Here is a 14,851-nt window from a genome sequence, read left to right as displayed (position 1 = left end):
TTGAACATAAAAGTATTTATATAAAAACAGATTGAAATAATAAATTTTCTTTTCCACACGATGTGTATTGACATTGATGGAGGGAAAAATCATACTTAACATTTTTGAAATTTATTACCCCAGCTTCCAATTATGTAGTATCAGCGAATATCAATTCCTTAAAGGCAGTGGACACTATTGGTAATTACTCAAAATAATTATTAACATCAAACCTTAGTTGGTAACGAGTAATGGGGAGAGGTTGGTAGTATAAAACATTGTGAGAAACGGCTCCCTCTGGACTGAAGTGGAGTAGTTTTCGAGAAAGAAGTAATTTCCTCAAGTTTAGAACTTGAGGTCTCGAAATCAACCATCTAAACGCACACAACTTCGTGTGACAAGGGTGTTTTTTTCTTTCATTATTATCTCGCAACTTCAACGACCAATTGAGCTCAAATGTTCACAGGTTTGTTATTTCATGCATATGTTGACATACACCAAATGAGAAGACTGGTCTTTGACAATTACCAATAGTGTCCACTGTCTTTAAGACCGTTTTGAATACATTAAACTGAAATAGATATATAACAGGTAAGGTATGGCCTTAGCCTTCGATCCAAACTGGACCTTTGCAGCAGATGCAACTTAAAATTAAATATGTACACACATGTATATAGGACCTATACTACTAGTACTCTTTTCTTTCGCTGAATTGTTTTAGTATATTTTCTGATATTGATATCTGATAGAAAAAACATTCCTCAGTTGTTTGTTTCTCACAGTACAAATGTCAATGGCTAGCTGTGCCGGGATGAATTTAACGTTAACCATTGATTACAACAGGATTGTTTGAATGTTTAATCAGCAGCTGTCTGTGGGATTCAGCACAGCTTGATGAACGGATTGGCCGGGTTACTCCACCACAGTCAAACGTTCATGCAACACTGAATAAACCAAATGTGTACCGTTGAATACCCGGCTTGGCCGTTACTATTGTTGTGCTGGCAGACATGGATTTGTGTATTGAATCGAGTAATTCACTCCTTGCTCTTTATTGATTATATTGCAGATATTAACCATCAGCAGTGTTTGAAGAGAGTGACAAGCCAAGACCCTGAAAAACAACTGTGAGATTTGGGGGAACCAGTCACAACAAGGACCTAACTGACATGGAAACGAGGAAAAATACGAGATAACCATGGCCACATGTACACTACAGGGGAAGAAGTTCTACTGCCGTGAGTGGGCATTCCAAAAGCTGCTGCACAGTCTAGAGAGCAGACCTGCATCTAAGACATGTGGTACTCTCATCATGGGTGGGCCGGGCAGTGGCAAGACGGCCATATGCTCGGAGATTGCCTGGCCCACTGCAAACCATGGCAAGCAGAGGAGTCTCAACAAAAGAATGCTCGCCTATCACTTTTGTCAAGCCCATGATCTGGACACTCTTTCTGTGCCTAACTTTATATTGGGTTTAGTCAGCCTGATTTCACGCTCGACGCTGATTCATGGATACGATGAAAAACTACGCAATCCTCATGTGCAAGCAGTTTTGGAGCCGGCTGCTTGTGAGAGAAATCCGGACGAAGCTTTCAGGAGTGGAATTTTACAGCCTTTATGCTCTCTCAATCCCCCATCACGGAATTGTTTCATTCTTGTGGACTCTATCGATGAAGCCTACCCAAGGATGGATGGAGAACGATGTTCTTCCAGTAGAACTGTTGCAGAACTCCTCGCCAACCATCATGAACTATTTCCCTCATGGCTCTGCCTGATTTGTAGTGCACGCCGTCAGAGTAAATCAGTGACCCGTATGTTTACTGGATTCCGGAAATTAAGCCTTGACGATCTACGCAAATCACATGTTGTACGAGATGTGCAACAGTACATTCTGTGTCGCCTTGACCGAGAAGAACTTCTGCGACAGCAACTCAGTAGAGACACTGCTGAAATGTTGAACCAGTTACATATTAAGAGCAATGGATGTATGATGTACTTGGAGAAAGTCTTAGATGGAGTCGCAGACAACTTCATTAAACTGAAGGAAATATCGGACATACCCGGAACTCTGAATGGACTATATTTATGGCTTTGCCAACGTCTGTTTATCAAGAAACAGTTCACCAAGATAAGACCGATCTTAAATGCAATGTTAGCGGCCAAGTGTCCACTGACAGACAGAGAACTCTATGCATGTACAAGAACTCATAACACCAGTCTCACTGAAGCAGATTTCAATGAGAGGTTGCTTAAAATGGGCAAGTTGTTGGTTCGTGGAAAGGATCAAAGATTGCTTATTTTCCACTACAGTTTTGTGGAATGGCTTCTTGACGTGAAACATTGCACACGGAAATACCTATGTAACATGGCAGAGGGACATGCCATGATCGCCATGAAATATTCATGTGAGGCTCCAAGTCTCACACCTGCACAGGTGCAGAACTTTGCAGCCAATCTCTTGCAGGCGAAATTTGTGCCTCCCATGGAACCCCATCACCTCACCCTTTGGTTAATGTGGATGGGAACACCTCTGAAAGACTGCCTGATGAGCTCAACACCGAAAAGCCAACAAGTGCTACAGCTCCTTGTCTCAGCTGGGGCGAAGGTTATAGACCTCGATGAAAGCTCCATTGCTCTGCAGGATGCACTTGACAGGGAAGATTCTCTGAAGAGCTTGCTCGAGAGTGGAGCCTCTATCAACCAGGTGGATAGTAATGGGCGTTCTCTTCTTGCCAATGCTGCATACGGCGGAAATTTAAGAGTAGTAAATTTCTTAATGGCCAGAGGTGCAGATTCAACAATAACTGATAGAACTGGTCAAACAGCACTGGGACTTTCCGCACGCCAGGGTCATTGTGAAGTTGTCAGTGTTCTCATTGAATACCATGCTGAATTGGATCATGTTGACCACGACGGATGGACCCCTTTGCGATCAGCTGCTTGGGCGGGACATGCAGATGTGGTAGCTGCCTTGCTAGCTGCAGGTGCTAAGGTAGACTGCAGTGACACAGACAAAAGAACGGCGCTACGTGCTGCAGCCTGGGGTGGTCACTGTGATATCGTCATGAATCTTGTGGAACATGGTGCTAACGTGAATCAGGCCGACAACGAAGGAAGAACACCTCTCATAGCTGCTGCATACATGGGTCACAAGAAGATAGTCGAGTATCTTGCGGAAAATGGAGCAGATATTGACCATGTAGACTGTGACGGTCGCACTGCTCTTTCAGTTGCTGCAATGTCGGTGGCTGTCAGCCAAGGCCACACAAGTGTCATCACGCTTCTTGTTGAGAGGGGAGCTGATGTTAACCACAGTGATAATGAAGGTATGTCTCCACTTATTGTTGCTGCCAGTGAAGGACATCAAACTGTTGTAGAGCTCCTACTAGAAGGGGATGCTGATATTGACCATACTGACAATAATAATCGCACAGCCTTGATAGCTGCCTCAAATATGCGCCACACGAATGTTGTTAAGGCACTCTTGTATTGGGATGCAGCGGTGGATACCATTGACAATGAGGGGAGGACGGTTTTATCTATTGCCGCGGCAGAAGGCAATGCAGAGGTTGTTCGTATGCTTCTGGAGCGTGGCTTGGATGAGATGCACAAGGATCACCATGGCTGGACTCCATTGCATATGGCTGCCTTTGGAGGTCATAGAGAAGTTTGTAGGGTGTTTCTAAGCCAAACCAGCCCTGTTTCTGTGGACATCATGGACCGTGATGGGAGGACACCATTAACCCTTGCAGCACAAGAGGGTAAACTTGACACTGTCAAAGAACTTTTGAATTACAATGCAAATATTCACCACACTGCTCACGATGGACGGAGTGTGGTCAGAGCTGCTTCCTTAGAGGGGCACCAAGAAGTTGTGAGGGTACTGATTGAAGGTGATGCTGATATCAACTATAAAGACGCAGAGGGGAGATCTACATTGTACATGCTTTCTCTAGAAAACAAAGTGCCCATGGCCCATTTCCTGTTAGAATGTGGTGCAGATACAGAGAATCCGGACTTTGAGGGTAGAACACCGCTGCATGTTGCATCCTGGCAGGGCCATACAGAGATGGTGAATGTACTGCTTACGTTCAAAGCAAATCCAAATGCTGTTGACAAAGAAAAGCGATCAGTATTGCAGTCGGCTGCTTGGCAAGGACATGTGATGGTTGCAAATGCTCTGCTTGAAAAAGGAGCCAACAAAAATCATACTTGCAATCAGGGTGCTTCTGCACTTTGTATCGCAGCTCAAGAAGGCCATGTGGATGTTGTGAACTGTTTGCTGGAGCACGGTGCTGATCCAACTCAATCTGACAAGCATGGACGTACGGCTATGAAGGTTGCACTCAAAGGTGGCCACACAAGTATAATAAAACTGTTGGAAAAGTGTGGAGTGCTAAACCCAGTCTCGCCAATGCCGTCTAGATCCGCTCATAATCGGAAGAATGGATGTGGTACAGGCGGATCTTCGTCTTCAAATCAGAGCAGTGAGAATGCAAAGACTGGATCCTCAGGGTTGTTGACCAATGGCGGTTTGATGCAAGCTAGCTCATCTTCAAACTCGCCAGACTCTACATTTGATCTACGAAAGTCAACTGCATCCAACCAGTCATCCAAATCTTCTTCAAACTTGACATCAGTTTCAACTGCTAACTCTACTATCCAACTTCATGCTCCAAAAGAAAACAGCCATAGGCACTCTACTTTCACGGAACAACTTCAGCATCTGGCACCTCACAGCAAGAAGAGGGGTGGCAGCTCTCACGGGAGATCCCAGGAACCGAGCAGAACCCAGTCTGTTGCCAAGGTAACACCAGCTTCCTCCTTCCAGACAATTCCCGAAAACATCATCACTGCCCACAGCACTGAAAAATTGCAACACGGACAATGCAAAAGCCAGACTGGTGCCGTACAGTCTCCAAGACGGTCACCCTCTCCTCATATCTCTTCCAGGTCAACTTCTCCAAGTCTCCAACCATCAAGTCCCCTGTCTCAAGCATCGCAATCTCCAGTCAGGATGATATCGCCACAAACATCGCCATCACATTGCCAGTTTCACAATAACAACAAGCCTGGGTTCCCTTTCAAGACTCCCCAAGGCACAACATCTGAAATTTCTGTTGAGGTACACAGCTCTCAAGAGATAAGATCTGCTTCACAGCCAAGGATGGGTGTCCACAAATCCCCCAAAGTCGAGAGAAGGGGAAGGTCTTCATCTTTGAAGGATCAACGAAAGACATCAATTCACCAGGTGCCTCCGCAGAATGGACACAATCATATAAACGGTCAGGCCCCATACCAACCATCCCCACATGGACAACATGTGCAGCATCAATCACTGCAAAACATCCCTGTCACTAATGGCAACCATCGCCAAGCGCAATCACACAACTTTCATCCATTTTACTCGCCACCGATTCAGCGTAGATTTGACCCGTCTATGCAATCGCAATGTTGCCATGGAAGTAGCACGATGATTCCCGAGCAACACTCCCCAGTCCACAGCACCTCCGGAGCACCTAACCACCATCGATCCAACTCACAACCTGTTCCCATGGACTGCCACTGCCACGAACATGTCCACTTTCAACGTAAAGCCTCATTGCCTGTGTCTTTCAATCAAATTAATCTACAGCGAGTTCTCGCGGCGAGACCCGAGTCACCGGAACCAAGGCCAAGACGAAATGGAATAGTCACTAATCCAAATTATAAGAACTATCATAACAAGACCGGGATCCATGGGAGTCATACGATGTTAGCTCAACACAGCATCATTGCAGGAGATAGTCACAGAGGACTGTCACCCATGGAACTTAAGCAGGCGATGAAGGCTAACTTTGAGGGATCTTGCAGGAATGGATACAACAAGAAGGAAACGCCATTATAAATCAATGGTAAGTAACCAGAACTAATTATATTTGTTTGCCAAAGGAAGTGTATTTATCCTAGAAACGCTCTGTTTGAAGTTTTGGAGTACTTTACTGTCATAAAACAAAAAACCTGATACATTTTCAGTGAAAAAATCTTCATTTTTTAAAAATGTGCACCCCATTACGGGCCCCTGGTGTTTAAACATCCTCTTAAAGTTATGGCAAATATCTGTACAATATGTTTGTTAAATACAACATGTATGTTGTACATTTGTAAATTTTACTTTTCACTGGTCAAACATGTTTGGTGAGGAAATCAAGCTCAAATACAAAAGCAGTTTGTGATTCCTACCGGCCCAAAATCAATCTTCTTTGGTACAATGTAACTCAATGTAAATTTTATGAACAAAAAATAAACAAAATTCCTGATTTTTTTTTTCTTTTCTGTCAGGCTATATGACAGAAAAAAATCCAGGTATTCCTAATTGCAAATGAGGTCAAAAAATCTATTAAATTCAGTAAGGAGCTTATAAGTGCTGCAAGATTTGCTTTTCCTATAGCACTGCTTTATTTTCTATATAATGCACTTCATAGCATCTCATCCGTGATTGCAACTCGTCTCTATTATGAACTCCGACTAGCCGTGCATTATTTTTGCCTGGGGCAGTTTCATAAACGTACAGGTATTAAGGAGCAAATTGAGAAATTCATTGGCTGTATACCATTGGGAATTATTGTGAAACCTTGGATGTCTTAATACTGCTCAAAATAAATACATCAGGACCAATTTGTCAGCAGGGAAGTTAACCGAAGATTTAATTTATCGTGGGTAACTTTGTCAAGGGAAGGGCTTGAAAGCAATGCTGTGTTACTTGTCAAATATTATCTTGGAATAAAATTCCAGACCAGTTTCAGAGTTTGAGTGCAATCGACACTCCGTAACTTTATCCGAGGAGTGTGAAAAACAGCACTTCTTAAAAATCTAAAGTGGATTTTAAACATTATTTTTTGAAAAAACAGAAACTTAATCCCAGCAGGAAATGAACTACTGACTATGGGTTTTTACTTGCTTTGATCATGCTATATTATAAAATACAAATCTGCCAATCTAATCCTGCCTTCCTGTTTGTGCAATATGAAACGTCAGGCTTCTCTAGGTACATGTGTACTTTGCTGAAATTGTACAACATGAACAGTCAGATTTTCTTGAAAACTGTTCGATTTGAACTTTTTTAGACAAATGTGTGAAATTGGATGTACTATTTGTGACTGGTAACCTGCTCATTTCTGCATAGCAGAAAATTGTTCAGCAATGTTTTCTGCCTAAGCAGCTCTTTAAAATTGTGCCCTCTTGGGCACTGGTTCAAGTGTTCATGTTTGTACTACAATGGAGCTATACATGGTACTACACAGTGTTGATTGGCACTATTCCTTTGCTCAGGCAACTAATTTGGAGCCTGGCTATTTCCGCCTTAGTGTTTAATGAATGGGGCCGAATCAGCTCTTGTTACCCAATATGCCTAATGGATGCTAAAATTGGCTTCACATAATATGCTCTGTTCATGCCTAAAATAGCAGACTCAATGCGCTGAAGTCATTACATTTAGGGTTTAGAAAGAGAGTGCTGTCACCTTGCCCCGAGCTAAGGACATGTTAGGTTGAGCATACTTTGAGCTGTACTGTATTTGTGACACATTCATGTACAAACCTGGCAGCTTGCACATCTTGCATTGGACATGAAGGCCTTTGGGCCAAGTTATTATTAGGTCACCCTTTTCTCTTCCTGTCATGTGCTGCTGGCTCTATTCAATTGTATCTTTGTCTTTCTATTCCTTTGTCATTTTAATCATTATCTTACACGGTTTTGTTTTACTGTCATGTGAAGTAATGCAGAGTAAATAAAACTAATAAGCAGAATAATTTAACATTTAGGTCTTTCAAATAACCTTGCTAATCTCAGCTTCTGCACTTGCTAGCCTTGTGAGATTTTAGTTATAATTTTTGATAAAAGTTCAACTTAAAGGCAGTGGACACTATTGGTAATTGTCAAAGACTAGCCTTTACAGTTGGTGTATCTCAACATATGCATAAAATAACAAGCCTGTGAAAATTTGAGCTCAATCCGTCGTCGAACTTGCAAGATAATAATGCAATAAAAAAACACCCTTGTCACACGAAGTTGTGTGGGTTTAGATGGTTGATTTCGAGACCTCAAGTTCTAAACCTGAGGTCTCGAAATCAAATTCATGGAAAATTACTTCTTTCTCAAAAACTATGGCACTTTACAGGGAGCTGTTTCTCACAGTGTTTTATACAATCAACCTCTCCCCATTACTTGTCACCAAGAAAGGTTTTATGCTAATAAATATTTTGAGTAATTACCAATAGTGTCCACTGCCTTTAAAAGGTCTTACATGTTTTCTAAATACTCTTCTCATTATGTGGTTCCTACTCCTAGTCTGTGCTCATGTATTTGCTAGCCTTGTGAGATTTTACGATATCAGAAAACTGTCATTCATTAAGTTTGTCTTGTAACATGACGCCCAAATTCTGTCTTTCTCTGATAAATACGGCACCTTGGTGAGAATGCACTTCACGGATTAAGCTCAAGTGTACGTAGGTTAATGCAAAGTCAATAATGCTGGCTGTGCCTAAATACCAGGTGCAACATATCAAATCTTAAGACTGGGGACACCAACCACTGGGCAGGCTTGGGGCAATCCTCGGGATACATATGTTACTCATTTGTTTTCCTTTTCATATTTTGTGAGAAAGTTCATATGCTCTGGGGCCAAAAAGGGCGCAGAGTTGAAACATAATATTTTGCAGGTTTATTTTTTGAAGGGAAGGGATTTGTATGCACCTGTCGTTGATATTCAAAGTTAATAGGATTATACAAGTAGAATGGATGGAGGGTTGAAATCCCAAACAATTTTTAAAATGTTATGACAAAACTGAAGAATTTTACTCACATTGTAACTTGAAATCTTCATCGGCCCCTGATCCCCTCCTCGCATATTGGAACTAAGATTTCCTGTGTAAACAAAATGTGTATTTTTACAATAATTTTTTTTATAGTGTTAGAGATGTACCGGTACTTTGAAACCATGTGAATTTGTGTACATGGTGACTAAGAATTAGACTGAAATTTCCTTCCAGTGCATTGAACATTGATAAAGATTTAGCACAGATTTGGGATTACATGGGATTATGATATATTTTCTTTGTCCTTTGACCTCTTGTTGTAGTCAAACACAGACTGCTGAAATATCCCAACTGGTTTCATTCCTCTATACATGTACCTGCGTTCAGTTGAGATAACTTTACTGATACATGCTATGCCCAATTTCATAAAGCCTGTAATTTTGTAAGCATGAAAACCTGCTTAGTACAGAAAAATATTCCTTAACTGAAACAAGCTAACCCGCCAGAAAGTCATAAAGTTTACATCATGTAAACTTCTTGCACTGGTTCCCAATGTTATTTGTTTAAGTGGTTATAACGTATTTCTGCTTAATAGCTTTATGAAATTGACCCTGTGTCATTACCATCAGAAAATACAACTGCAGACATGTTCTATTTACCTACTCTATCTGTCTCTGGTGATTGTCTTTGTCATATAGTATACAAATATTAGAGATATGAGTGCATTTTTCACAGAATGAAATCTGGACTGTTCCATTTCAAAAGAAGAAGCCAAATGAAATTGAAAAGCAAGATTTCACCACATAATTATATTCAGCGACACACCAATGGGCTGAAATATAATTTAAAATTTGTTCCATAAAACTCACACATAAATCCTTGTCATTTGATACTTTTTTCACAATAAACACAAAAAAGACACACAAAAACTTTTCCATCCTCTGACAATTCTGGTTTTCTTTTTTACTTCTGAACAACGTGGATGACTCCATGCTCCATATATATAGACACCAAGCTGGTCCGCGGGACGCAAAATTGTCTCGTTTAAAAAGACAAGCAGGGAATGGTGATTATTGGAGATGACGATGGTAAGCGTCCTATAATATCCTTTAGGGACTCCAATATTAATGTTTGTCATGGCAGTAAAGCTATACATACATGGCAAATGAAATGACAAGTAGGTGTGTACTTGTGTGTGCTTGTGTGTGATATATCATCATGATGAACAGGGTATCCCACCCAGGGTCAATAGTCATTCCTTCTTGTATTAATCAAACATATTTCTGTACTTTCATTTGATCACCCCCAGATACCAACCTGAATGTTGTACATGTATCTTGTGCTCAAGTCATCCTGGATCTCAATTGCTTACCAGGGACCATGGAATTCCTCCTGATGATCATCCTGTCCATCGTCCAATCCAAGGTTTCAAGGGAACTGGCGGATTTCCTTATTGTTCAACCCAGCAAGCTGAAACGAAGCAGAGAAAAACAGGACCAAGGACATCAATGTTCAATCTGATTTGATGAGTCTGAGGACAAGACAAGACCCTATTGTTACACCTAAGGCCACTTCAATAAATACTTGGACCTAACTTCAGGTAATCTGTAACATGCCCTCTGCTCAGAAACTTTCCCATGAGTTGATCAGTGAATTGTGCAAATTGTTTAATTGTATCAGTGCTTGGTGATCACAACATGCTGCAGTGTTGCTCTGATTGCAGCAGATTTCATGAAGAGATAGTTACCTTCAAGGTTCAATTAAGGACATTTTCTGAACAAATTTTCCCCAAGGTTTTTATGTTATTTAATAGTTCGGGTGTGAACAGAGTGAGAATTATGAAATACCACTATACTTATTAAAGCTGCCATACTGATTTGAAATTGCTGCAAGAAAAAAAAATTATTTCAGTTTATTTTCAAGTATTGGATTATACAATGCCAAAAGAATGGTATTTAAATGTAAGCGCAGTTGTCCAAAACAATTACTGTTATACACATTGTTATAATTTAAGAGGACAAGAAATACAGTATTAAGAAATGAAATACACAATTACAATGTATTTTTTTTGTGTTTTGTTTTATGCACATCAAGTGACTCAACATTAGCAAATCATACTTGGGCTCAATCAACTAGTAAATCCAGGTCTCAAATTTTCAAATATGGTCGGAGACCAGAATCACAAAAAGGAAAACCTTTTACACAGTTAAACGTTTTAAATTTTAATTGAACAAGCACTAAGACATGTAAGAATAGGTGCACCCTATGAGTCTTAATGAAGGGTATGTGGTGTTGAACAAAGACAAATTGACTAGTGCGGGTTTTGAACCACCGACCTCCGAATTAACATGCTGGTGATCTACCAACTGAGCTATCTAGCCCTATGTTGGTGGTCCCCCTATTGTTTCAATGTGTTTGTTTGAGGGTGCCAATCAGAAGCCAAAAGCCTACATTCCCTACAACCTTTAACTACCTGGTAGTAGCCAGTGATCGCACCCTCCTTTACGATACAACCTTGGAAGCGGCAGCCAAGGGGTCACCTACAGGGGATGCACATTTCTGGAAGGTCATTCGTCAGACTGAAAGTAAACATCTTGTGTTTTTATTCCAAGATCTTACACAGTGAGAAAACCAAGCTATAATTCAATTTGAAAACTCAAGAAGCCAGACTTGTCCGGTCATGAGTTTACTGGCCGATGCTAAAAACACTGGCCTCAGGCTGGCGGCCCAGTATTATTTTCAAGCCCTGCAGAAATCTATTCACAGATTCTCAAAGGACCTAAACTGTCCACTGATGCCATACTGCATCTATGCTGATCAACTGCACACTGGTCCCATTTCATTCCAGTCCTCATTTATTTGTTACTGTTGCAAGGACACATGTGTACATGAAGGAGGATTAAGAAGGATTAAGTAGGATTTAGCTCAGCTTCTATATCTTCCAATCTTACATTGAAATCTTTTACTGTATTGACAGTATTCTGTGTATTTGAACAATTTGTTGATCTCAGGCTTGAACCGTCTACAAATCCACCAAATGTATGTACTTAATTCTGTCGCAATCATTCACTACTTAAGTCTTTTAAATGTGGACTCAACATGATGGTGTTTTTTTTTTACAAATTCTTGATCAAACATGACTTTTTTATATTCCAAGTAAAACAACCCCCTGAGCATTATTTAACTTGCTCATTAATGAATGAATGTAATCTACTCACATGAGACGTGCTAAAAATTGATGAAACAAGTAAAGATAAGTAATAGGTAAAAAACTAGTTACATGTAACTGTGAAAATAGATAAGTTGCAATAGACGCCATCTTTACAGGCAAATTGCATTTTGGCGTGCAGGGGTGTCAAGCGCTCAGTTTATTAACGCAACCACGCTGTTTACTAAACCAATCAGGCAATGAGTTTTGTGAAATGTGCGCGTGCTGCACACCGTTCTTGCGCAAAACGCATGGCTGCATGTTCCAAATTGCCCGTAAAGCTGGCCGATTTAGGTCATGTGTTAACTATCTATAGGGACTCTGGCATGGGGTAAGGAAAAATGCCAATGTCATTATAAAAGTTTAGTAGACGTCATTATACAAGTGTACCTTTAAAGTGTTAAGTAATTTCTAAATTACAATTTCAAAACATTTATGCATTAAGTAGTTGGGTTTTCTGCTCCAGTGTCACTTACCTTTTTTCTTGTTAATATTGTTGTACATTGAAATACTTTTAAATATTAAGAAACTTTAAAGTGACATACTGTTGTGTTTTACTGTTTTTTGTCATTTTGTTTTTATGTAGAAAAAAGGTGGAGGGATTATGTATATTTAAATCGTGTACATAAACAAAGTTTATGCTTACAGTATAGCCAAGGGGCATATGTTCATGTGTGTGTTTGTAAGTACCTTTAATAAGAAACAAATTATTAAGGTTATAGTTCACAAGTTGTTAACAATTTGAGGAACTGCTCTGCAGCTCTGCTGTTTATGAAGCGTTTGAGCGACAAACAGCAAATATAAATGGTAACAATTTTCCATAGATTGAAGTAAAACCTAAAAGGATCTGGGCCCACCTTCATCAAGCTGTTAAAATTTCCTTGCTAACCAGAAAACACTGCTTAACTAATTGCTTTGCTAGGCAGCAAATGAGTGGGGCAGCAGTAGCAACAATGTACACTTTATGGAATGTTGGCTGGTAACCTGTTTTTGCTCAGCAAGATGTCTGTGCTTAGCAAGTTTTTGAAAGGGTTTATGAAATTGCATGGCTCTCCTGCCTACTGTGTTATTATGCGCTTATGGTACATGTAAAACACACAATACTACGGGCTGTAAGCACAGAATTCCACGTTAAGCAGAGCCATGAAATTGGGCTATGTTAGATATTTTGCTCAGCTTTTTTTTTTTTAGCTCTGTGAAATTATCATGATTTTCAAAGTTCAACAAATAATGCACTTCTTTGTTGATGTTACAGTAAAGAAACTGTCACTCTCATTCTTTTTAAAATGCTACGGTATAAAATAATATATCATTCCGTAGTCACACTCGACCCTGATTCAAGCTTGTTGATTTTAAAGGTATTTGTTCATCATTTCACTCTACAGTTTTAGCACCTTGAGCATGATACGCACTGTAGCATAAAATCAACATACATTGCTTGTGACTCACTGCAGAATTGTGGGGTCAAAACACAGTGAAAGGAGAGAGAGTACTTTGGATTGAGAAAGAAAAAAAAGCTTGCCAATATTATAGTGTTTACAAAAGGGGTATATAAGAAAAGCCGTTATTGATTAGCCCGGGGAGCCTTTCACGCTTAGAGCTTCTTAGTGACTTGTTATTGATTTGTTGAAACTGAAAACAGTTTTTGCTTGGCCGCAAGTGAGATGTTTTAAGGACCTAAAAAGGTTGTTTGTTTGCTGGGGTTGTTTGTCCGATTCTTGTAACCCTTTAGCTTTGTGTCAACACATTATGTAAACATCTAGCGAAATGTCTATAAATGCAAAGTTCACAGCAACTATAGAGTAAATTTGCCAACAATTACCCTCTTGACAAATTACAATGCTTTGATCGCTTTCTCATGAGTCTTGATTATGTGTTCAAAGAACAAATAACTCTGTTATTTATGTTTTTTATTTTGTTCTGAAACAACAAAGTGGCGCAAACTGTATTGTGGTAATGATATAATGTGCTTTAGTAATAAACAATGATCCCATGGAAACCAAGCTCACCGTGGCAATACAAACTCTTTGTGGTCCGATTCAAACCTTATTTTCAGTTTCAAATTCCTGTTGTTTACAAGGTTTTGGTTTAGTATTTGTTATTTTCCTTTCTAGATATGAAACTATTGAATTCTGAATAGTTTCAATCAGTGAATAGCTTAAAATGCAGGGTATACTTTTACTATTGTCAAAGACCAGTATCCTCACCTGGTGTATGCCAACGTATGCATCAAATAACAAACCTGTGAAAATTTGTGCTCAGAGAACAGGTTGGAAAATGTTCTTTCCAGAATCAGACAGCAAGCTCCTTGCTCTGGAGCTATTGCAACTGGGTGTTCGGGTTGGCATTGTGGTATATTTCCTCGCCTTCCACCTTTAGGACCCCGGTTCGAATCACGTTGGGGCACTATGTGGATTGGGTTTTCAGCCCCTACCCGACTGCATGGCTTTTCCATGGAAGAATTCTTTATGGTTTTCTTCCCAGGTGACATCTAAAACCGAAACTTCATTTCCTGTCTTCTCTCCATTGGGTATACAGCTTACAGTGATCAAGTTCGCTTTTCTGGGAGACCTTGGCCTCACATCCAGAATAAATTAAATGAAACTTTAATTCTCACATTTATTCAATTGAAAAACAATAATTCCATCTGTGATGAAACTCAAGATCGTTAACTCATAGATAACCAAGTCACTGACAGGGAATTTATAATCACCACCATAAAACCATTGAGCAAGGATGAATCAGTAAAGTCAAACAGAGTTAATCCTTCAACAACAAAAACATTCAGTGCAAAGATCTGCTACTAAAAAAAAAAAAAATACCTGAACATAGTTTCCAAAATGTTATGCTATGTGCGGAAAATGAGACA

General features: G+C 40.0%; 1 protein-coding gene across 2 annotated transcripts in view; it reads left to right on the top strand.

Moving 5' to 3' along the window:
- LOC117293611 (ankyrin repeat domain-containing protein 50-like) overlaps positions 1 to 14,001 on the top strand; it is a 63,431-nt gene extending 49,430 nt beyond the window's left edge. For both annotated transcript variants that reach the window (XM_033775968.1, XM_033775970.1), the window contains 2 exons: positions 1,049 to 5,873; positions 10,084 to 14,001. In XM_033775968.1, coding sequence (XP_033631859.1) covers positions 1,178 to 5,866 — 4,689 coding nt within the window. In that variant the 5' untranslated portion in view covers positions 1,049 to 1,177 and the 3' untranslated portion in view covers positions 5,867 to 5,873; positions 10,084 to 14,001. The remainder of the gene's footprint in view (positions 1 to 1,048; positions 5,874 to 10,083) is intronic.
- The last annotated feature ends 850 nt before the right edge of the window (positions 14,002 to 14,851 follow it).

This window comes from Asterias rubens, chromosome 8 (genome assembly GCF_902459465.1).
Source record: "Asterias rubens chromosome 8, eAstRub1.3, whole genome shotgun sequence".
Classification (NCBI taxonomy): Eukaryota; Metazoa; Echinodermata; class Asteroidea; order Forcipulatida; family Asteriidae; genus Asterias; species Asterias rubens.
The sequence above is the reverse complement of the archived record's forward strand: the minus strand, read 5'-3'. Positions and strand labels throughout refer to the sequence as shown.